This window comes from Pinus tabuliformis, chromosome 4_2 (assembly GCF_031772625.1).
Source record: "Pinus tabuliformis cultivar Carrire ecotype Pingquan chromosome 4_2, CPIR1, whole genome shotgun sequence".
Classification (NCBI taxonomy): domain Eukaryota; kingdom Viridiplantae; phylum Streptophyta; class Pinopsida; order Pinales; family Pinaceae; genus Pinus; species Pinus tabuliformis.
In genome coordinates this window covers 1,074,283,219-1,074,307,820 of record NC_142304.1, presented here as the reverse complement: position 1 = coordinate 1,074,307,820, position 24,602 = coordinate 1,074,283,219, and the positions used below count along the sequence as shown (strand labels likewise).

Below are 24,602 nucleotides of genomic sequence, written 5' to 3'. Positions count from 1 at the left end.
GCAGAAGTCTGGGATATCATGGTGCATACCGCACAGAACCTTGTTGTTGTGCCCACTGATGTTACTCAGTTGGCTGAGTATAAAAAGAAGAATAATAAGTGTAAGAGGCTGATTCTAGACGGAATCAAAGACCATTGCATTCCTCATGTGAGAGGAAAGAGCAATGCCCATGAGATGTGGACAACATTGTCCAACCTCTACCAGAGTACCAATGAGAACCGGAAGATGGTCCTGAAGGAGAAGCTGAAGAACATTAAGATGGGTAATGATAGTGCAGCTGGATATCTCACAAAGATTACTAATGTGAGAGATGAGTTGGCAGCGATTGGAGAGGCCATTCCACCCACTGAGTTGGTGCGGATTGCAGTGAATGGCCTCCCCCGTTCATGGTTGAACTTTGCTGATGGGGTTTGTGCACGTGAAACCCTTCCCACATGGGAGAGGTTTTGGGATGATTGCATTCAGACAGAGATCAGGAAAGGTCAGCTTGGGGCAGCCAAGCCAGTTGAGCAGGATGAGGACGTAGCACTGGTGGCAGGAGGCAAGAAAGGCAAAGGGAAGAAGCAGGCTTCCACAAGCAGTGGTGGGGGCAAAGGCAAAGGTAAAGGTAAACAGGGTAACTCACAGAAGGACTATTCCAAGGTGAAGTGTTGGAATTGTCAAAAGATGGGACACTATGCAGTTGTGTGTCCGGAGAAGAAGAAGAAGAAGGGGAAGAACCAAGACGTGGCAGCTTCAGCAGAGATTGAGGACTTTGCTGGTCGTTTTGACCGAGAGTTTGCGTTCACTACGTGTGAGTCCTCTAGTACAGGATCACCTGCCACACAGGTTCAGAGGGAGCATGCTTTTCCCTCGATTAGTGGAGCATCTTCAGGTATCTGGTATGTGGACAGTGGGGCTTCACGTCACATGACAGGAGTCCGGGAGTACTTCTCAGAGCTTTCAGAGAGTGGCACTGATATTGAGGTAGTACTCGGTGATGACAGAGTTGTTAGAGCAGTCGGGGTGGGGACAGTGAAATTTCAGAGGGAGTCCAAACCTCCCTTGAAGGTGTCAGAGGTTCTTTATGTGCCAGGGATGAGGAAGAACCTCATATCCGTCTGAGCTTTGGAGGACAGAGGATATGAGGTATTGTTCAGGGGAGGACAGGTGTTGATGTATCCCAGGAACGCTCCAGTTGATTCAGCTAGAGTGATAGGTGTACGCCATGCGAAGGTGTACAAGTTTGCATTCCAGCCCCTTTTGGCATTGAGCAGTAGTATCGACAGCAGAGCTAGCAGTTCTGAGCTGTGTGAGATTTGGCACCGCAGGATGGGACATATGTATCATGGAGCCTTGAGGACATTGCGGGAGATCACTACAAGTGTGCCAGATTTCAGTACTGATCACTTTGATACTTGCAGAGGTTGTGCGATGGGCAAGTTTGCCAAATCCCCTTTTCCCAGTAGTGACAGCAGAGCGACAGGGATACTTGATTTGATTCATTCCGATGTGAGCGGTCGGATGTCTCATGTTTCCTTGAGTGGATATGAGTACTATGTTTTATTCATTGATGATCACTCCAGGAGGACCTGGATTTATTTTTTGAAGACCAAGAGTGAGGTCTTCAAGCGGTTTCAGGAGTTCAGAGCTCTTGTGGAGACTCAGACAGGTCGAAAGATCAAGTCCTTGAGGTCGGACAATGGAGGAGAGTACACCCTTGGAGAGTTTGTTGACTATTGTGCGGAGGCAGGCATTAGGAGGGAGTTCACTGTTCCTTACAACCCCCAGCAGAACGGGGTTGCGGAGAGGAAAAACAGATCCATCATAGAGGCTGCCAAAGCCATGATACATGATCAGGGGTTGCCATTGTTCTTGTGGGCAGAGCCCTGCAACACAGCTGTTTACTTGTAGAACAGGAGTCCGCATCGTGCTTTGGGGCACATGACTCCGGAGGAGGCTTTCTCTGGGAAGAAGCTTGATATTGGTCATCTTCATATCTTTGGATGCATTACATACTCCTATATACCCAAAGAGAAGAGGACCAAACTAGAGCTCACCGCAGAGAAGGGTATCTTTGTGGGCTACAGTGAGACCTCAAAGGCCTTTTGGATTTACATTCCTGCACAGAGGAGAGTTGTTGTCAGACGGGATGTGAAGTTCGAGGAGGACAGGGCCTTTAGGAGGTCACGAGAGTTAGAGTATCTGGATCAGCCAGACCCTCAGCAGCAGTTGAGTCAGTCGCAAGGATCCAGTGGGCAGGGATCAGGAGGATCCGGAGGTACATCTATAAGGATGTCAGGTCCATCAGTGAGCAGTGGCTCGCCGAGCCAGAGGGGTGGTGCTCCGGGCAGCATGCAGAGCAGTTCACAGAGCAGTTCACTAGGGAGTCCACTGATGGACAGTTCACACGGTACCTCAACTTCTACAGGTTCAGGTGCAGGCAGGAGGACAGTAGACAGACAGTCAGGAGTTCAGGCTACTGATGGTGATGAGGAGGAGGAGTTTCATTCTCCTACGGGAGAAGCATGCTCAGGGAAGAGGAAGCCCAAGTGGCTTCAGGACACCTTGAGAGATGCCACATCTGTTGCTGAGCCGAAGAGGCCGGTCAGAGAGAGTAGACCACCTGAGAGGTTTTGTAGTTATATGGCGATGGTTACCAGCATCCTTGACTCTGAGCCTTCTAGCTATGAGGAGGCAGCTAGCCAGCAGGTCTGGAGAGAGGCCATGCAGGAGGAGTATTCTTCTATCATGAAGAATGATGTTTGGGAGGTGGTGCCGAGGCCTGAGGGCAAATCCGTGGTTACTTCCAGATGGCTTTACAAGGTAAAGCATGCTGCAGATGGCAGCATTGAGAAATTCAAAGCGAGGTTTGTGGCTAGAGGGTTCTCCCAGGTAGAGGGAGTTGATTATGAGGAGACCTTCGCTCCCGTGGCTCGATATACTTCGATCCGCTCCATTATATCAATAGCAGCAAAGATGGGTTGGAAGATCCACCAGATGGATGTGAAGACCGCATTTCTCAATGGCTTCATACACGAGGAGGTGTACATTGAGCAGCCACAGGGCTTTGAGGTGCATGGGAAGGAGTCCCATGTGTGCAGATTGAAGAAGGCCCTTTATGGCCTGAAGCAAGCTCCCAGAGCTTGGTACTCCAGGATAGATGCATACTTGCAGGGGATGGGTTTCACAAAGAGTGAGGCAGGTCCGAACCTTTACTTTATTATGATTGGTGAGGAGCCTCTCATTCTGGTGCTGTATGTGGATGACTTGATCATTACAGGTGCAGAGAGACTCATAGAGCACTGCAAGAGAGATCTTGCGGCGGAGTTTGAGATGAAGGACATCGGCTTGATGCATTACTTTTTGGGTTTGGAGGTGTGGCAGGAGGAGGGGCATTTCTTCCTGGGGCAGGGGAAGTATATTGTGGACATCCTTAGCAGATTCCACATGGAGGATTGTAGACCCATGTCGACACCGATGATCACCAACTGGAAGAAGCTTCATGCTTCGGATTCCAAGTTGGTGGATCCCACATTGTACAGGCAGCTGATTGGTTCCTTGATGTATTTGGTCAACACTAGACCAGATATCTGTTTTGCAGTCAACACGATGAGTCAATTTATGTGTGAGCCTAGGAAGGTTCACTGGGTGGCTGCAAAACACATTTTGCGGTACTTGCAGGGGACAGTGGATTATGGTCTGGACTACAGGCAGGGAGATGGAGTGAGATTGGCAGGATACACTGATTCTGATTGGGCAGGTTGTGCTTCTGATAGGAAGAGCACTTCAGGGTGTTGTTTTGGGTTGGGTTCAGCAGTAGTGTCATGGTTCAGCCGGAAGCAGCAGTCAGTAGCATTGAGTTCAGCGGAAGCAGAGTATATGGCAGCCAGTCTAGCTAGTTGTGAGGCCATCTGGCTTCGCAAGATGTTGTTTGGCTTATTTGGTCAGCCGTTGAGACCTTCAGTGATTTACTGTGATAATCGGAGTTGCATTAAACTCACGGAGAATCCAGTATTTCATGACAAGTCAAAGCATATCGGGATCAGATATTATTTCATCAGAGACTATGTTCAGAAGGGAGCTGTGAAGCTTGAGTATATTGCTACTGATGAGCAGGTTGCAGATATCCTTACCAAAGCCTTACCACGGGGCAAGCATGTCTACTTCAGAGACAAGATGGGTGTGGTGAGGAACACCTTCCTCGGTAAGAGGGAGTGTTGAAATTTGGTACCGGAGGACAGGTGGTTCCCTTAGGCTTTGATCTTTGGCCTAGGGAAAAGTGTCCAAAAGAATTTAATTTTTCTCCTAAAGTGACTATAATTTTATAAAGTTAAATCTAATTTAAAAGTGACTTTAAGTGATAAAGTTATTAAGTCTAATTTTAAAGTGACTTTTATAAAGTCAATGAAAAATTAGAAAGGAAAAGTGACTTTGGAAATAAATGACTAAGTGGGTCTTTATTAAAGTGGGGTGAATTAAAAAATAGAAAGTGAGATTTAAATGAGCATTTAATCTCAACCATTGATCTAAATCTATTTCAGCGATTGGATTTAGAGATCATCCAAAAGTCACTTGGATCACCCAAAAGTCACTTGGAGTTATATTAAAGGAGGAAAAGGTCATTCATTCTTTCATGAGCAGATTGGGAGAAGGAGAGCAAGAGAGCAAGAGAGATTTCTGAGCAGGAAGGAGAAGGAGACAGCAGCTTGGCACACATTCCAAGGCAGCAGTTGAGCAGATTTGTACAGCTGATTCAGCACATAGTGAAAGACAGATTTTTGCACAAAAATCGAGGAGCAGTTTGCTGATTTTTCTGCACACAAAACGGAGGTCGTACAGCATTTATTGCTGTTCTGTTTGCTGTAATTTCCAGATTGCTGTGAGGCACGGGAAAGGAGATAAGTTGTAAATTTGCTTGCTGATTTTTCGCTGAATAATTCTCACTGTAAAAAGACAATTTTCAGAAATAAAGAAGAGCTCTCAAACTGGTTTTCCCCAAGAGTTGTAGGGGGCTTTTCCAGGGTCAAGTTGACAAAAAATATCAGTGTTTTAATGTGTTTTAATGGCTGTTTTTAATTGCTGATTTTTATTTCTGCAATTTCCAGCATTCTGAAAAATTTCCAGAATTTGTGTTTTCAGCCATATTTATTTTTTTCAGTCTGTTAAATGTATGGTTATGGGAATGGGCATTTAACTACATGGGAGAAATAAGGTGAAACTGAAAACCGGGGTGGGAAAACAGAAATTTTTACATATATTATGGCGATAACTTTGGTCTCTCTTGCTGTCCTTACTTTTGTAAACACTATGGGGATCTCGATCTTCTTTTAATTGGATTGTTTCCTTATTCTTGCTTTGGACAATATCCAAGTTAACCTTTACAAATAAACATTTGGAGGAATTAGAAATTGGCTGATAAATAACCAACTGATGTTGTGAATACTGGGATGAACGACAACAGATCTGTCAGGTGTTGTCTCCTGACATGTGCCCCCTTGTGATTGACTGATCCCATTAATTCCAGAGTGCAACATAGAGCTTCTAAGTCCAGGGGGCAAAAAAATTTCACTACGATCTTCACTTCCACAATTATGTTGGCCTTGGGTTGTAAAAGAATTGTTGGAAGGGGTTTCTTTAACCCCCCTGGTTAGGCCAGCCACCTCATTTAGCTTGTAGAACTCTCACAACAAGTCATCAGGCTCACCATTGAGGATTTTACTGTGTTCAATAACATTGCAGACTGTGCCAGTGCCTCTGCTTAAGTCTAATTACCTTTCTTCAGTTTGTTCAGTCCTTTTTAATTTGATCCACAATCCTGATCAACATTCAGCATACCAATGTCACTGGCATTAGTTATGCCATCTGCATTGTCATTAGGTATCGTAATATAACGTGTTTACATTGTCTTTAAGCATGTGATATATCCCTCTGCCAACCTGGTTCTGAGGCTGTTGTGTTCGAGCTTCAATCAGGATATGTTTCGTTTGGCATTAGGATGAGACCAATTCAATCAGTCATACACTAATACAAAAGATAAACCATTGTAATGATATACGCTACACACTGCACTTTGTGTTGTTCTTACCAAGTCCCTTTTCATGTTCCTTCAACACTTTTTCTAGTTTTGGCTGAACAGGGATACTTGTAGTCGCCTATATCTGCTATCCACACACTTTATGCTATTTCCTTTTTATAATTTAATGTCATCAAGAATTATATTTGTGGCCATGTTCAAAAACTCATCCTTTTTGGTTGGTCCGGTTTCCTTATACTATTTAATGTGACAGGGCTGCCAAATCCAGAAAAACTAAATCTGTTAGGTTAATTTTTAGAAGTGGAGCCACCATTCTAAGAGAAATTGAAAGATTTGCCTACAGTTTGTGAAGATTCAAAGGATTTGTCGTCTTAAAAATACTATTATTGAATGCTATTTCACTGTTTTTTAAGTGAGCAACCATATTTTTTAATTAGCGGTACAATTTTTAAGAGGAAGCCAATATATGAATGTATAATATCAAAAAGGACCATATGCCCTAGAAAATGGCTAGTTTATCCCATATGATGTTGGATGGCAACAAAAACTTATAATGGTAAGCATTAAAAATCATGGAAAAAAAGATGCTTCCCATATTTGAATATGAATTTTTGTTCAAACTTGTGTTAGGAAAAAACTTGGAGTGATGCTAATGTAGATGCCCAAGAAAAATATGACGCTAAGAATTGAAGGGCTCTGATGCTCATCAATTTCTCGTAACAAATGAGATGTTTTATGAAGTCCAAGATGGTATTGATTCATTTATCATGTAGGGGGACCTACTGAGGATGAATGGAACCTCAGACAACGGTAGAGTGTTTTTCCTGAGAAATATGTTATATTCTCAATGCAAATGGAAGATTTTGACTGTTTTTCAGATCATTTGTTAAAAATCAAGGATACTAGAGATCAATTGAAATCAATTGACACAACTATGGGAAAAGAAGAAATGATGGTTATAACTTTGAAAAGTTTGCCTTTTTCCCATGTAAGTTTTATTGAAGCTTTGAACATTACTACTGACAAAGATTTGACATTTAAGTAGTTGAGCACTAAGCTCTTGCAACAAGACAGATGGAAAAGATTGTTTGGGAATAATAGTGTGAATGATGCTTCCAAAGTAGCAAACAAAGGTTAGAGAATGATTGAGCTACCTCTGTGGAGTCAGATAAGAGCATAAAAGCAATTAAATGCTTCTATTGTGGAAAATAAGGGCATGTAAGTAGAGTTTGTAGGAAATGGTTGTGTGATGAAAAGTTGAGCCAAGTTCATCACTTGGATGATCAATATGGAAAGACAATGCTAATGTGGTTGAACACAAGGTGGAGAAAGAGTTCTATATGTTCATGGCCAGAAATAAGGAGTCACAGAATGGTAAGGTTGATTGGTATTGTTTTCTCTTTTGTAAGCAGGGTTGTTGAATATCCTTGTAACTTGCTAAGACCAACACACACCGGTCAAGGGCCCGCCATAATCTCATTTGAAGTCCTCACTCTTAAAGCTCCAATATCTCCAAAATGGCTATGGGAGGCTTCTCTTGGATAACTTCAACCAACCAACACAAGACCAATGCCTTGTATTGGGTCTAATAACTGAAGTGGAGGAGCTATATACTGCTCCTCTGTTGGCTTAATGTGTGAGATCTGCAGAAAACTATACTAAACCAGTGAGAAAAGACACCCAAATCTAACAAAATATATCATGTGAAAAGTCAAAATGAGTGTACAAATTAATTCTAGGATTAGTAAATTGGCTAGAATGGTCTTGTGCAATTTAGCTTGCTGTCCTATCACTGCAGTCTGCAAAATCTACAGAGAATTGCAGAAAACAGTAAGTAAATCCCATTTGAAAACCACCCAAAAGTGCCCAAATACTTGATACTTTGGGGTACCTTGGGATGTTGTCTATAGGGTTGTGCCCTAAATCATTCTTTCAGTGAAAACCTGGAGAAGCATCAATCATTTTTCAAAAAACTTAGAATATGAATTAGATTTTAACTAAGGGCTCATTGTGTTCAAATTCCTATAGGTGATGTTGTTAGTTTCCCATGGTTCATAGACATATAGAGGACCAAACAAAAGTTGATTGAGCAGGATTAGTGGGTTGATCCTCATCACTTCCTTTTGTTATTTTGCTATGATAGTCTTGACTCTTATTTAAAGTATGATTATGGATGTAGTTATATGATTTATCACTGCATTTCGTTTAAATTTTTAGAGTTTGAACATTGATGACTTATGGGCATTTCCTTTGTAGAATTGGTATGCTTTTGATACTTGGGGCCACATTGAGATGCTATTTATGGGTGTGTGCCCTCATAAAAGTTCATAAAATATTAAAACAAAAGATGTGATTTTCATTAAAGTCAGGTGAAGGCCCCATCATTGGCCCCCCTTTTTTTTCTCAATATTATGCTTCCAAATGCTAACTTTTGTTGTTGCGTAGCTAGAACATGCTTGTTTGAGTACTTAGTGCATACCTCGTCCAACCTGCCTTTCTTTAGTGAAATTTTGAGAAGCATCAACATTTTTCTAGAGAAGTTAAAACATGAATTAGATTTCAACAAGGGGTTCATTATGTTCACATTCCCATAGTTAATGTTGATAGTTTCTTGTGGTACATGGATGCAGAGGACCAAGCAAAGGCTGCTTAAGCATGACTAGCAGCTTGATATATTGCATTTCCATTGAATTCAATATGGTCATTGATGATTTTAGAATGACAAGTACAACGATTCTCCTATTTTTATTACCAATTTCCAAATTGTGTAATTGCAAATAGGATTATTGTTGTTGTTTTATTGTACATACTTTTTTGATACCCACTACGTTGGGGACATTGATGCCTCCTGTGATGCCCCTTCAAATCTCAGGGTGGATCTCGATGTGTTCTCGAGACGTTTCCCCACATTGTCAATCCCCGCTACTTGCAAAACTTGGTGGAACATTGATAGGATTCGATCCTTGGCAATTTTGGGGCCATAGAAGTAAGATGCCAAACATTGCAAGTACGTTTCTTGCAAAAGTTTAAACATTGCTCTAAACTTGCATGAAATGCAATTGTTGCTCTTGGACATCCCAATGATTGCATAATCCAATTAGAGTGTTGCTTTTCCTTCTCCAAATCACTACTATTTTCATATGTAAAATTGATTGAATTTGACATATCTTGTTTTCCATCTTTGTGATGTTGAGTACGTAACTTGCCCCCTAAAATCATACTTAGGGTTTTTCCTATTGACTCTATGTTGTCTTTGTGAGTATTTCTTGCTTAAAATTGCCTTTATGCTTTTTTGTGGAATTACTCATCTTTTACCTTTTCCACAATGGCAATTTCCCCCCTTTTTCTTCTATGTAACATATTCCATGCATGGTACCTGAAGTATAACCTATGTTTTTTAGGGCTCAACACTAGGTCAACAATGGGGCTCAATGCTATTGCAATGATATACTTGTTAAAAGCTCAACATGTCACTTGTGGGGAATGAAATTGGGTGGAGAGGTAACACTCCTATATCCTATTGACAAACCTTTTCTGCATTGGGTCACAAGCACAATGATATTAAAAATGTCCATTTTTTGTTGTAGATCTGGGTTTATTCATCTCAATTGGGTCTAGTTTGGATGGTTAAGAGGACAAGTTATTATCCACCCTGCCTAGTTTGAAATCCCACATGAGACATTATTTCCCTTGTGTACCAACTGGGGCTGGCAAGGTATCAACAATCTCACTGTCGCTTTTGTGCTTGGAGGTAGGATAAGATGTTTTTAAAACATTTAAAGTGTAAGGGGTTGGCTCAACCGGTTGTTGTCAATGTTGTTGGTCATTTTGCAAATTCCATGCCAATTGGTGCCTAGTTTGATTCCTTCTAAGTGGGGTACAATACTATACACAAATGGGTTTACTAGGAATGCCATCCATGAATGTAGGGAAGCATCCCTTAGGGTTCTCAACCGGTTGTTGTCAATGTTGTTGGTCATTTTGCGAATTCCATGCCAATTGGTGCCTAGTTTGATTCCCTCTAAGTGGGGCACAATACTATACACAAATGGGTTTACTAGGAATGCCATCCATGATTGTAGGGAAGCATCCCTTGGGGTTCCTTGTGAGGATTTCTTCAGAAAAACAAACCTTAAGTTTAGTCTTTAGTAGTTCTGTCTTGTATCTTGTTTTTGTCTTTGAGAGGTTTTCTTTTTGGTGGAGTTCATCAACTAATGGAAATTTCCATATAGTTGTCTTTTGTAATGTTTAACTCTGTAGTTTCCTCTATTGGTTACATAAGGTCTTATTTGTCTAAGAGAGGCCTTTGCCTATAGATGGATATTGCTTTTTGAAATCAAATATACATTTTCTCTTCAAGTATACCTACAGCGGGTTCAAAGTTTGTCTCAAATATGGTGTTTTGTCGTCACTAGCAAGCTTTTGGTGTCCTTCTCCCTGGTACTTTAGGATCTGTGTTCAAAATTCCTCATCTTGCTCCATTTATTGCTTGTGTCAATGCTGACTGCTTTTTCACATTTTCCTTTAGTGTGTTTCCTCTTTTCATATATATCCTTGTAAATATTGTTAGTATATTGTAATATTGGCAGTATATTACATTGTTTTCATCTTTGCCAATCCTGTTGGCTCAAAGAATAGCTATGTTTGAGGGTTATGAAAATATCGTGATATATTATCAAATGATTGAGAGTCAACAGAAATATGAGCTGGGGCATGATAGGTTGCATATATATGCAGAAATTTTGAATTTGTTTACAATGCTTTTCTTTCTTTGATTATATGAGTTTTCTTTTCATATTTATGTGGCAACTGGCAATGTGATTATTTGAAGTTGTTGCTGCTTTAGATCTAACAAAAGTGAAATAGAAATGATGCTTTTTGTATTTTTTTAGGTTTGTTGATAGTTAAGATTCTTTTAGGATCATTGGCAATATATTTGTTATTTGTGAATTTTTTTACAGTCCTTTTACTTTCTCTATGTACATGCAATGAATTTGTCAAAATTGAAAAAATTGCCTCCAATCAACCCACACAGCATATCCTTGTAGTGATTCAAAATTCAAATAGCACCCAGTTCATGCACTAAATAATAATTGGCCGGTAATACCTGCTTAGGAACAAAACATAGATCATATTTTTAGCAGTTAGTCTATAAGCTTTCTTGGCATTGAAATATTACGTCACTAAATCTGAATAACTGCTTTCCAATTGCAACCTTTGACTATTGAGAATGGAGATCTACAGCAGAAGTAGGGAACTGTTTGAGCACATTTATTAGGTATTTTGGCTTCTGGTTCTTAGTATTGATGAATACTACAGCTGAAAGTGATATCATCTTTTCAACTCTGCAGTTATCTGTTTTAATTCTTCAAATTTCCTTGCTGCCTTTTGGGCTTTTAGTCCTCTTCTCAAGTTAATTTATTCTTATCTTATATGTGACACAGAAAATATGGATTAGATGATAATACTGTAGATTTCATTGGCCATGCATTGGCACTTCATCGGGATGACCGTTATCTATATGAGCCTGCATTAGAGACCGTAAAAAAAATAAAGGTAAGTTCACTCTTTATAGTGATTTTAATGAATTTTAAATATTTTAGGTGCAGGGTTTGTATCTCTATTCCTTTTGGGCATTTTATATTTACAAAGGATGTTTGGTTGATTATGTGCTGAAGGCATGTGTTGGAGTCAAATTTTCAAATTTTCCTATATAAAATTTGGTAATTTGCACAACTTTTGCCTGGGATTTTATCATGTAGTTAAGTTGCTACTGAGGACTAATATGAGATGGATAACTTTTTTTTCACATATATTGCACATAGAACTGCATCAGCCCAAAACGACAACTTCACATTTTTGAAGAACATCAAAGAGCGAACATTTTCAAGATAGTCTTGTTCATACTTTCAGCTATACATTTTTGTTGAGGATTGTAGTGGTTTGATGTTGAATCCCATGTTGGTGAAGATAGTTTTCACATTCATTTGAAGTATATTATTTTCCATTATCAGTATGAATGGAGCCAATATATGATTGTGCATCATTTTCAGTCCACACATGAAAATTTCTGAAAGTTTAAAAAGCTTGTGATTTTCTTTTCAACAAATATATCCAACACATCTTGGTGTAATCATCACTAAAAGTCATCATATGTTTATGCCATTTACAGAAGGAACAAGCATAGAGCCACACAAATCATAATGGATCAGTGCAAGTTTTCTACCTGCTTTGGAAGTAGAATCATGAAATGGTTGTGTTGGCTATGCTTTCCCAATATACAAGCATCACATTGCTTCAGTTTCGTAGCAATTGTAGGCAAATCTGAAACACCATTCTTTTGCTAAATTTCCAGTACTAGTCTGGATTTATTTATACCTCAACAATTTTTGTTCCCAGAAAATTATTAAATGAAACTTTGAATTGCTGTGAAAATAAAATCATTGGTATTTAACTTCTGAAATAAAATATTCGCAGCGGAAAAATGAAATCAGAGAGACCACTCACATCACAATAGTAAGTATACACCCATAAAAATTTTTCTTCATTAAAACCCTTGGGAAAAATTGGGCCTAGACCCATAAAGGAAAATACAAAGAAAAATGTCCCGTTGGAAACTTTAACTCGGCCTCCACTAGAAAAAGTTGGCCCAAGGAATTCGTTCCACCAGAAAATTGGCGTCTTGAAAAATTTGACCCTGGAAAAACTCGGCCTCCACCATTAGCAAATTGGCCCTCTCCTTTCCTCCTTATACAACCTTTGTGCATTCAAGAAAAGTCAACCCACTAGATAAATCAACCTCTCCACAACTTGGCCTCTTGATTTCTTGAATTTGACCTCTTGGAATCACTACCAAAATTTCCCTGCACTCATCCTCCCATCTCTTCACTCTTGCTACATCTCTTGCTCTAGAGAAAATTGCTTTCTCCACTTGTAGTCTTCACCTCTCCCTTATGCTTATTTTATAACTTCATTAAGCCAAATCCCTATCCCTAATCTCTTAAGTGATTGATGGTCGAGGTTAGATCTCGCCTCACTTGACATCATGATTACAATCATATCTTTAAGTCATTTAAATAATCTTATTATTTTTACAAATCATCTTTCAGAGAAATCACAAAATAGTTTTCAAGGTCGACTCGTTTCAAACCACTTAATGTGGTTCATCATCAAGACATAGATGGATAGCTTGACCCAAGGAAACAAATAAATACAATAGAGATGCAACGGCTAGATCCCAACAACTAAAAAATAAATAATATTATGTTCAACTAGAATGTTAGAGAAAAAAATAATAACAAAAAAAAACAACTAAACTTAATCTCTCTATCGGTGACCGCCATCACACACACACTAGTTCTCTTCCGCTCTTTCTGTTCATGTTCGCTAATCGATCTTCAACCACTTCTGCTTCCGCTCTTGAAATCTTTCCCGCCCCACCTCCTCTGTGTGCTGTATCCGTCCGTTCATTGTACCACCCCTTTGGTAGATGGCAGTTGTCTGGTGGACCCCCCATTCCGATGTTTTCCATCAATCTAATAAATCACTCCTAATCAGTGCACTCACTAACATCCTCGCAGTGTTGTCAACGTGACCCATGCTTGTGTCTGTCCCTAGATTTATTAAGTTGCAAGTCAAAAAAGTAAATCCATAAAATTAGGAGTTGATGAGAATAACAATAAATAAATACAAATAACAATGAAATAAAAATAGAAATTTACAAAGAAGGGGACCAAAACATAAATCAGTAAATTAATAATATGAATATTTATATATAATTATTATAATTATAATTATATCCATATATAATTATTTTATTTACCCACGATAATTTTTTGACTTTAATTATTGTACTTTTCGTAAGTTAGACTTAAGAAAGAAGTCATAAATCATTTACTCCACCAAGTAAGCACTTAAAGAGGCAATCAACCATCTCCTACATGCTAAGACACCAAGCTCATGTAAAAGACCTTTCGAAGCTACCAAGAACTTCAACACTCCCTCCTAGCAAGGAAGGGATTCTTCACCACCCCTTGAATGTCCTTGTAAAACACGAACTTCCCTTTCACTAGAGGCTTGGTGAGAATATCTGCCATTTGCGCCTTATTGCAATCTCACAATGCCTCTCTAGATCTTGTCTTTGATGAAGTGATAGTTAATCTTTATATGTTTGGATTTTTCATGAAACATAGGATTTTCAGAGAGTTTAATGCAACTCTGATTATTGTAGTGAATCACCGTGGGATCCAACTTAAGACCAAGTCACCCTGTGAGCATCTTGCGAAGCCATATGGCCTCATCACTCGTCAGACTTGTTGCCATGTAATCTGCCTTTGTTGAACTAACTGGCATAGACTGTTGCTACTTGTTATACCATAAGATCATGTTTGATCCCAAGTTGAAACAACATCCAAATGTGGATTTTTTGTCCACAACACTCCCAACCCAATCAAAATTTGTGTACCCTTGCAACTCTACTCCACCACCTCCAACATATCTCAATCCAAAATTCGTTGTACTTTGCAAGTATCTCAACGCATGTTTTGCTAACACCCAATGAACGTGTCTTCGCTCCACCATGAACTGGCTGAGTGTGTTCACAACAAAGCAAATAGATCAATGACCCAATCAACTGGCTACATAATGTGGGATCCACCAACTCTCCCTTAGAAGCACTTAGCTTCTTCAAGTTGGAGTTCATAGAGTAGACATCGACTTGCAGTCCTCCATCTCAAATCTCCTTAGGATCTCAACTACATACTTTCCCTGTCCTAGGAAAATCTATCCCAGTTGTTGCCACACCTCCAAACTAAAAAACTAATACATCAAGCCAATTTCCATCATCTCAAATTTTGAAGCAAGGCCTCCTTGCACATCCTTATGAGTTTCTCCAATCCTGTTAAGAAGAGATTGTCCACGTAGAGTATTGAGATAAGCACTTCACCCTCAACAAGTACATAGTACAAGTCGGAGTTCACTTTACTCTTAGTGAAACCCAAACCAAGAAGAGATCCATATACAATGCATGCGAAGCTTGCTTCAACTTATAAAGGGCCTTCTTTAGCCTCCATACATGAGACTCTCTCCAATGCACCTCAAAGCCTTGAGGCTACTTAACATACACGTCTTCGTCAATCATCCCATTGAGGAAGGCAGTCTTCACATCTATCTAATGTATCCTCAACTTCATCTTTGAAGCAATTGATATGATTGCCCTAATAGATGCATATCTTGTGAAAGGAGCAAATGTCTCCTCATAGTCCAGTTCACTCTTAGGCGAGCCCTCTCGCCACAAACTTCGCTTTGTACTTATCTACATTGACATCAACTGCATGCTTGATCTTGTAGATCGATTGAGAAATTGACTTCCCTTCAGGCCCAACACTATGTCCCACACATAATTCCCCTTTATGGAGCTATACTCCACCATGGTATCCCACCATATTTCTCCATCTGCAACCTCGTAAAAAGTGGAAGGCTTGAACTAATTGATGTTGTTTAACAAGGCCAAATAATTAGAAAATATCACTGGTGGTCTACTTTGTCTGAAAGTGCTGCTATATAGCCAGGTAAGTACCCTTTCACAAGTAGGCATGTCTGTAGAGACATGCCTCTTTGTTTAACTAATTATTATTTAATTACATATTATTATGATTATTATTTATTATTATTTTGACATAAATTTTATTCATAACATTGCCTTCCCCTTCAAAAATATTTGTCGTCAAAGCATGTTGATGAAAGGACTTTATCTTTTTTTCTGCTACGAATGTCTTCTTGTCTTGGGATAGTCATCTTTGTTGATACAAGTTGATATGATCCTTGGAGTGAGAGATAAAATTATCTCACGGAGGAAGGATTTGACCATACTAAATTAACCTTTTGTGAAATCTTTTGATTACTGGAGACTTGTAATGAATTGTTATCACTGGACTGAGTTGTGCGCACTTCAGTTTTCTTCAGAACATAAGTTTGTTGTTTATGTTCTGAGTGATACAGATTTGTAGGTTGATTGAGATGTCTGTTCTTGTGATTTGGATGTTGATAAAGAGTTCCTTTGGTTTCCCTTATCATGTGTGTGGCTAGATTTTGATCTACTTCAGGTTCTGATGTCGTCGAGTTGGCTACAAAATATTCACTTGGAATTTCCTTCATTTGAATTGCAACATCTTGTTTTGTGTGGAGCATGATTGTTCAAAGGTCTTTGTTTCAGCTGGATGTATACCCCAGGACGTTTGTACACCCCTCCACGTGGGGCGGTGCGGGGGGGCCCGATCCCCCCCGGCTGGGGGGTCCGGGGGCCAGGGGTCCCCCGGCGGGGGCTCGGGGGCAGCGCCCTCGAAGCCAAAAATAGATGTAAAATTGCCTTGTAAAAGTATAGTAATTTCTAGTTAATCTGGGCCGTTCATTAGGCAGATGATCTGAAGGTAGAACTTATGTTTAGTTTAGGGTTTTTTGCCCTAGAAGGCAACCCCCTCTCTTTGTATGAGGGTATTGTATTTGAGGCTGTGAAATAGATGTGTATTCTCTGAGCAAGAAATAGAGAGGCGAGACTGTGAGAGAAAACAGAGTATATTATAGCGGATTTGCTGTAGGTTGTGTCTTTTCATTTTGCTGGATAATAGAAAGGAAGGACTGGTTGTTCGGGGTGGACGTAGCCCAAACTGGGTGAACCACGTATATCTGTGTCTCTCTTGTCTTATGCGTTTTTTTTTGTGTTTAGATTTCTGCAATATTTTATGTGTTCCATTGCTCCATAATATATAATTTTCTAACACATCTGATTATTTCTTCACTTCAATAGGATTTGGATTTCCTTGACTTGTGAGATTAGTGGAATCGGTATTTGTTTCTTCTTTCCCAACTTAGACTACTACATTCAACGATTTTGATGCTTTCCTTGCGACAATTTCTTAGAACCTATTCGTCAATGATTTCTTATCATCCTTAAGTTTTTTAATCTATTTGTGCAGATTTTGGTTATGATTTTTGAGACATAAGCGTTCCTCATTTTCCGAGACAACTTTATTTTGGCATTCAAGCTTCTCGTTTTTTTAAACACTTGATTTCTTCTAATAATTTTTTGTTAAGGTCTTTTAAGCATAACATTTCCTCTTCTTTCTTTGATAGACTTTCGTTGAATTTATTGTCAAACCTTTCTTTTTCTTGTTCTAACTTGTGCTTCTTAGTTTTACACTTTTTGACTTGTGCAAGAAGTTTTTGGATATGATCTTTTAAACCAGAATTTTCGTTGTTTTATTGGATATGGCCTCCTCAAGCTGTTTTTGCTTCTCCGATGTTGAGTTTTGATTCCTTCGAGGTATTAATTTCGTAATATCTTTAAAGTTTTCTGATGAGGACATTATTGATTTTGACTTTATTGTCATGTCTCGAAATGTGATCATCTTTCCCTTATAAGGACACATCAAAAATTGTTTCTTTATGTTTAACATGAACGTACCCAATACCTTAAACCAAGTTTGACCAAGAATTTTGTCAATCTTCCTATTATACATAGTTGCAACACGAAATTGAGATATGTACTCATAATGATCTACTGTCACTTATAACTAACTAATTTCATACTCCTTTTTGACACAAATATCTATTCTTTCACCAATGCTTGGCACTTGAATTAATAATTGATTTGCCAAATTAATATTGATGTAATTTTCCTTGTTGCTTGTGCTGATAGCGATATTAATTTCTTTTCCTTGGATACTTCTTTTTAATGAAATTAAACTGTAATCCGTAATTGAAAGAGCATTGTAGGAAAATCATCTTTCATCATTTTCGAATTGGACTCCATTTTTTCTCTACACAATGGACTTCTTTTATTTATCGTTTTTCTATTTGGAGACTTTGTTGTGGCTAGGAGAGGATTTGACTATGCTTGGAGGTGTTCCCATGACCTTGTATGTTGACATATATGATGTAACATGCCCTCAAAGGGTCTCATCATAATTACATTTTGACTTTGACTTTCTAGAAGCACTTTTAAAATGTGCTTGACCTATTTTCAATGAGAAAGAAAATCATTGACAAATATTTTAAAAATAATTTCTCTTTTCTTGAATAAATACAAATATCAAAATTACATTTATGAAGACTGAACCTAGTTACATTTCCTTCAATACTCCCTCTTAACTAGGGAGGTATTCATACAACATTACAAGGTGTTTGGCAATTTTCAATCTTGAAGAATTCACATAAGAGAAACCGTATTTGCAATTCATTTGTTATAGCATCATATTCATCAGCATTGTCATAGTGCAAGGCCTTGACTAACAACTCCATCTCTTTACGAGACCATGAGCTACAATGCTGGTGAGACCATTGATTTATAGACACCTTCATCATTGTCTCTTAAGGCACATACCCACCCGGGTGTTCTCCGAGTATGATCTTCTAGGATTATTCTTATCTTGGTTTGCCAAACCTCAAAGAATATCGGTCCTCTTGCCTACTCTTGTCTTGGATGCCCTACACATCCTCAAAGAGTACCGGATGCCAGATGATTAGCTAATCCTCCCATTTTTTCTTCCCAAATGAGGACAAGAATGTTGTGTCTATCTTGTGTCTACATTTCCATTCATGGCCTTCATCTAGACTTACCGCTGTTAGTCTTGGTCTAGTGCATGACCCATGAAATGGAAAACACAATTGTCACTCCTTTGTAATCAGGGGTGATTCAGAACTACTTGATTAGGGACCTGTCAGAGCTCCCTCTTAACTGGGGACTCTTTCCTTCATCAACAACTTCTTCTTTGTGGGTCCTTCAGCTGCTTGATCTCCTTCCTTTCTTGATGTCATGAAGTCTTTGTTCGAACTTCTTCCATGTAGGGCACCATCCATCGATCACCTTCTTTCTTGGTTTGTCATGTCATTGCTTCGTGGAAAGTGACTATCAGGTTTTCTTGTCATATTGGTTACTCCTTTGTCATCTTGTCCATGCTTCGGAATATTCCTCTCATGGATGCTTTGATGTACTTGTTAGGTTACATGCTTTGACCTAGTAGCCCATCATGACTTTATCCTGATATTGCTTCAACATTGCTTTTTCTTTTGTTGGATGGCTTCTTCATCATGACATCTCTGTAGAGTAGAATCAATTATCTGCACCTTTATATCTCCAAGGCCTTCATAGGTGTCAAGGGTCCTTTCTTCCTTTATCATAGTTTTCTTGCCTTCTTTCGGGAGATATCTTTCAAGGCATTTTGTTGGATAATGATTCTTGGTGATCATGGTGTTCTTCACATGCTTGATCTCTTTTTTCATTTTTGTCTTCTCAGATAGATAGGTCAACCATCTAATGCTTCTTGTGAGAGCATTCCTTCATTGCTTGCCTTCTAGACTTGTCAACATTTCTTCTTGCTTCTTAATCAGCAATCTTATGCTCCTTATGTGAGCATATTTTTTTGTTGACCTTCATTGCATTGTAGTGCATGCCTTCGAGCATGTCCTTGGTGAAAGAGTTTCTTTCATGCGTGATCATGTTATAGAACTATACCCATGACTTAATAATATACAAATGATAACATGACTTAAACTTTGATGCATACATACCTCATCTTGTTTCTCCTTTGATCATCCTTTGGTGTGGCCCTTCTTGCTTCATCTTAGCTTGCCTGCATATCATTCTTTTCTTGAATTCCATGAATGGGATTCCTAATTAGACATCTGCATTGTTTCATGAACCTTCTCTTGAAGATTCCATCGTAGGATCTTAAAGATCCTGGCCTTGCAAATGTTTTCTTCCTTTTGATGATGTAGGTCTTCTAAGATTCTTATCATGATCAATCATGTATGAGGTCCTATACTAGGTATGTTTTCTTCTATATGAATATCTTGAGCTATGTCGACCATGCTCCTATATTCTAGAAGATATTTCTACCCATGCATTTTTATTCTCATTATTAAATGCTACATCTTCATGAGTATCTAGAACTCTATGTACATCATGCTACTAGATTCTAGAGGATGTTTCTAGCCATGCAATTTTAATTTATTCCGACATGCTCCTATCCTACTCAAAACTTTGAAAGAAGTCTAGAAGTAAAGAGCTTGACTTAGTGATAGTAGAGATCTGGAGGATCTTTCTTCTTTTGCTTCTTTCCTTCTTCTTTCATCTCTTGAGTTATGTGAGCTTCTTCCCTCTTCCTTTTGTTGTTGTCCTTTTTAAGCTTAGGACAATTCCTTTTGTAGTGTCCATATTCTTGGCATCCAAAACATTGGATCTTGGACATGTCTTTGTTGCTTGTTCTTTGTGGACCAAACTTGCCAAATTTACCCTTTCTTTTGGCCATGGTAACAAATGCTTGGTAGTGGCAGTTTGGTTTCCTCTGTTCTACATAGAGACCACATTTCACTGAAAGTGGTTGCTTTCTTCTTGGCATATATGCTAGATGTGAAGTTTCTCCACTCCTCAGGTAGAGCATTGAGTACTACAGTGATCATCTCTTTGTCAGACATGACTTCCCCAAGCTCTTGAAGTTGATCTCTCATTTGAGATATTTTCATGAAGTAGGGAGCTATTCTTTCCTTTGTTATCTTCATCTTATATAATTCATTCCTCAGAGATATTACTGCTCCGGTTGTGGATATCGAGAATAGCTCTACTAACTTATCATAAATTTCTTTAGATGGCTCAAACTTGGAGACATAAGGAATGAGAGAGTCATTGATTGATTCTATCAGAATCCTTTGAGCTCTTGTCTCATCCTTATTGTACTTGGCTAAGTCTTGACTCTGTTCCTTAGCAGGGATAGTGATATTCCCTTTGACATGCTCTAGGAGTTCATTCTCCTTGAGCAGTCGATCAATCCTCTTCTTCCATGCAAGAAAGTTTTTGGTACCTACCAATTTATTGCTTTCCTTGCAAAAAGACATTGAAATATATTCAGAAGGGGACATGTACTTGATAGATTTTGAGATGTAATGTATTTGCTTCCTCCTTGAAGGCTTGATGGCTTGTCTTCCCTGGATCTTGATGTTCTTCAAGTTGCCTTCTCCAAGTAGACTTGTTTGGTGATGAGGTTTGCTTGAAGACTTGTAGCTTGATGTAGGTCCTGCTTCAACTTGCTCTTCTTTGTAGGTGCCTTTATGCAAGGCTCTTCTTCTAGCTCTGTAAACCTTCTTGATGAATGGTGGATTGTAGACCCTTCTTGTCCTTGAAGTTATTGAGACATCTAGGCTTGATGCTTCAAATTTGTAGATGCTTCCCCTTGATGAGTGTTCTTGAGTTGCCTTATCCTTGATGTGTCACCTACTCTCTGATACCATGTTGAAGAAACTAGGGCAAAGTAGTGTAGTGTGATTCTTCTTTACTTGATAACAATTTGTGGATTCTTTTTACTTTTCTTGTTAGCTTATGCTTCTTCTTCTTCTTATTAGTGCATATGTGTGTACTTCATCAAACTGCTACGAAAACAAAATAACAAGAACACAAAGTTGGCTCTCTGCCACATAAAAAGCTTAAATAAGAGAAATTCACTAAAGGGTTCCGGCACATGGACCTCAACGCTTCGTCCTCCTTCCGACACTTCGTTCTTCTTTCAACTTGTTAGCAACCTTGTTGAACTTGCTTTAGCGAAGACACTATTGATGAGACCTTTCTTCTTTATGATGGTTTATTTATTCTTTCCACCAATCAACTAACTTGGATGTAGGGCTGTTAAGACTATATAAAGACATCTGATTCTTGCAGGTGTGACTGTTTTCTACCCTAGAAAACAATCCTTTAAACTTGGTCCTTCTTCCTTCGTTTATGAGGGCTTTTCCTTTGCTTGTAGAGAGAGGCCTTGTAGACCTTGTTTGCACCCAAAACAGTGAGATAGGATGACCTTTAATTTTTTGCTTCTATGGCCGTAGGCAGACCCTCCTTAACCTCACACGTGTGGCTGTAGTTGCTCTAGAAACTGTCTTCTTACCCTCACTGTTTTGTCTCCTTATCACGCTGCCCTTATAACCCTTTTCCTTGGCTTTTCTTCATCCTTCTTCGTCCTCTTTCTTGCTTGTTGATTTCAGAGTAAAGTGATATCAAATGAGGAGTGGACAACCTCTAAAAATAGAGGTTTGTCCCTCCTCTTTAGGCCGACTTGATAATTCATCTTTTATTTATCGTTTTTCTACTTGGAGACTTCGTTGTGGCTAGGAGAGGATTTGACTATGCTTGGAGGTGTTCCCATGATCTTGTATGTTGACATATATGATGTAGCATGCCCTCAAAGGGTCTCATCATAATTACATTTTGACTTTGACTTTGACTTTCTAGAAGCACTTTTAAAATGTGCTTGACCTATTTTCAATGAGCAAGAAACTCATTGACAAATAATATAAAAATAATTTCTCTTTTCTTGAATAAATACAAATATCAAAATTACATTTATGAAGATCGAACCTAGTTACATTTCCTTCAACACCACCCTCCTATGCGAAAGCTCACTCTGGCTATCACTCTCATGTACAAGAGCCTTCACTGACTTTCCTCTCAATAGATATAGGTTCTCCTTGTTCTCAGTTACTCACCTCTTATTGGGGTCAACTTCTTTTGGCCCAATAACTACTTCACCTCTCATGAAGTTGACCTCTACTCCTCAGCGCTCCATGGTTGAAATTGATAGGATTCTTTTCCAACCCTGTTACAAACATCCCTTGATTCATCTCTATGATATCCCACGAGTCCATCTGAAACTCAATGTTGCCAATGCTCTCTACACATAGTTGGTGTTGTTTCCAAGCTCCACATGTAGGTCTCTAGGCTTTTTGTCCATGTTAGTAAAAATGTCTTGAGATCTTGTCATGTGGTGAGATGCTCCATTGTCCACAAACCACGCCCCTCTGGTAACGGTGTTAGAAAGCCATGACATCGCTGCAAATGTTTTTTTGAACTTCTTAGTCAACTCATCCATTTGTGTTGTGGCTGCAGTAGATGTGTTCCCCTTGTCCTTCTTTTGCACAACAAGAACAAGTTTCTCATCCCCACCACCTCTCTTATATTGTCCAGTAGTTATCGAATTCTCCTAGATTTCTTTCTGGATGAAGTAATCCCACAAATGTTTGTAATCAAGAAGTTGTTGTCTACCAAGGATCCCCTCCATAAAGGTGGTCCATTGATCAACCTAACCCTTTTGAGTTACCTTCACTAGCTCCAGATCATTGACTAGTTCTCCCACAATTGTTAGCTCATCACGAGCCTATTGGATCGTGGTGAGATATGAGATCACAACCTCTGATCTACTCATCCGGATACTGTTCAACTTTTCCCGCAACACCATTATCTATTCTCATATTTACATTGATAAAGACTGATTAAGAATTATATGATTCCTCACACCATCCAAGATAATATCCTTCACTTTCACATCCTTTAGATTGTGCTCAGTTGCTTGGAAAGGGTTAGAAGGAACCCAAATCTCTGGGTTTTTGTCAAATCTCGCAAACCATTCATTTTTAGAACAATAGTAATCAACTATTTATATGGGCTAAAATTAGTCCCCCATACAAGGTATCTTCATATTTCAAGCTCATTGATGCCATTTCACAAATTGACCTTGGCTATAAAACCCTAGCTGCAAAAAATAAAAACTCTATTGCAGTACAAAGAATAACTTGCCGCTGTAAAACCCTTGTGATCTTGGATCTCTCCCTTAGAGTTTCTATAGCTTTCATACCATGTTAAATTTCCAATACCAATCCAGATTTTTTTATACCTCAACAAATTTTATTTCCAAAAATTTATTAAATAAAATTATGAATTATTTTGAAATAAAATCATTGGTATTTAACTTCTGAAATAAAATTTTTGTAGTGGAAAAATAAAATCAGAGAGATCAATCACATCACAACAGTAAGTATACACCCATAACAATTTTCCTTCATTAAAATCCTTGGGAAAATATGGGTCTAGACCCACAGAGAAAAATACATAGAAAAATGCATTGTTGGAACGTGTTACTTGACCCCTTTTGGAAAATACTTGGCCCAAAGAATTCGGCCCACCAGAAAATCGACCTCCTAAAGAATTTGGCCTTGGAAAAACTTGGTCTCCACCACCAACAAATTGGCCCTCTCCTTTCCTCCTCGTACGACCTCTCCGCACTTAAAGAAAAATCGGCCCATTGGATAATCCAGCCTCTCCACAACTCGACCTCTACACTTTAGCAACTTGTCCTCTCAATTTCTTCAACTTGGACTCTTGGAAATACCCCCAAAATTTCCCTGCACTCTTTCACCCTTCTATTTAGTCTAGTTGAGCCTCTCGCTCTAGAGAGAATCGTTATCTCAACTTGTGTGCCTTCACCTCTCCCTTACTTGTATTTTATAACTTCATAAGCCAAATCCCTAATGCTAATCTCCTAAGTGATTGATTGTCGGGATTAGTTCTTGCCTCATTTGAGATCAACGGTTGAGATCATATCTATGTCACTTAAACAATTAGTACTTTGGCTTAATAGCGCACAATAATTAATTGAATTTAATTATTGTAGTTTTCCTAAGACATAGGAAAAAGGCTAAATCACTTACTCCACCAAGCAAGCACTCAAAGAGACAATCAACCATCTCCTACATGCTAAGACACCAATCT

At 39.0% G+C, this 24,602-nt stretch overlaps 1 protein-coding gene across 1 annotated transcript in view; it reads left to right on the top strand.

The window, feature by feature from the left end:
- Positions 1-24,602, top strand: part of LOC149173365 (guanosine nucleotide diphosphate dissociation inhibitor 1-like) — a 61,675-nt gene that overhangs the window by 22,619 nt on the left and 14,454 nt on the right. Inside the window, exon 6 of the mRNA XM_089424576.1 lies at positions 11,461-11,572. Within this exon, the coding sequence (XP_089280702.1) occupies positions 11,461-11,572 (112 nt within the window). The remainder of the gene's footprint in view (positions 1-11,460; positions 11,573-24,602) is intronic.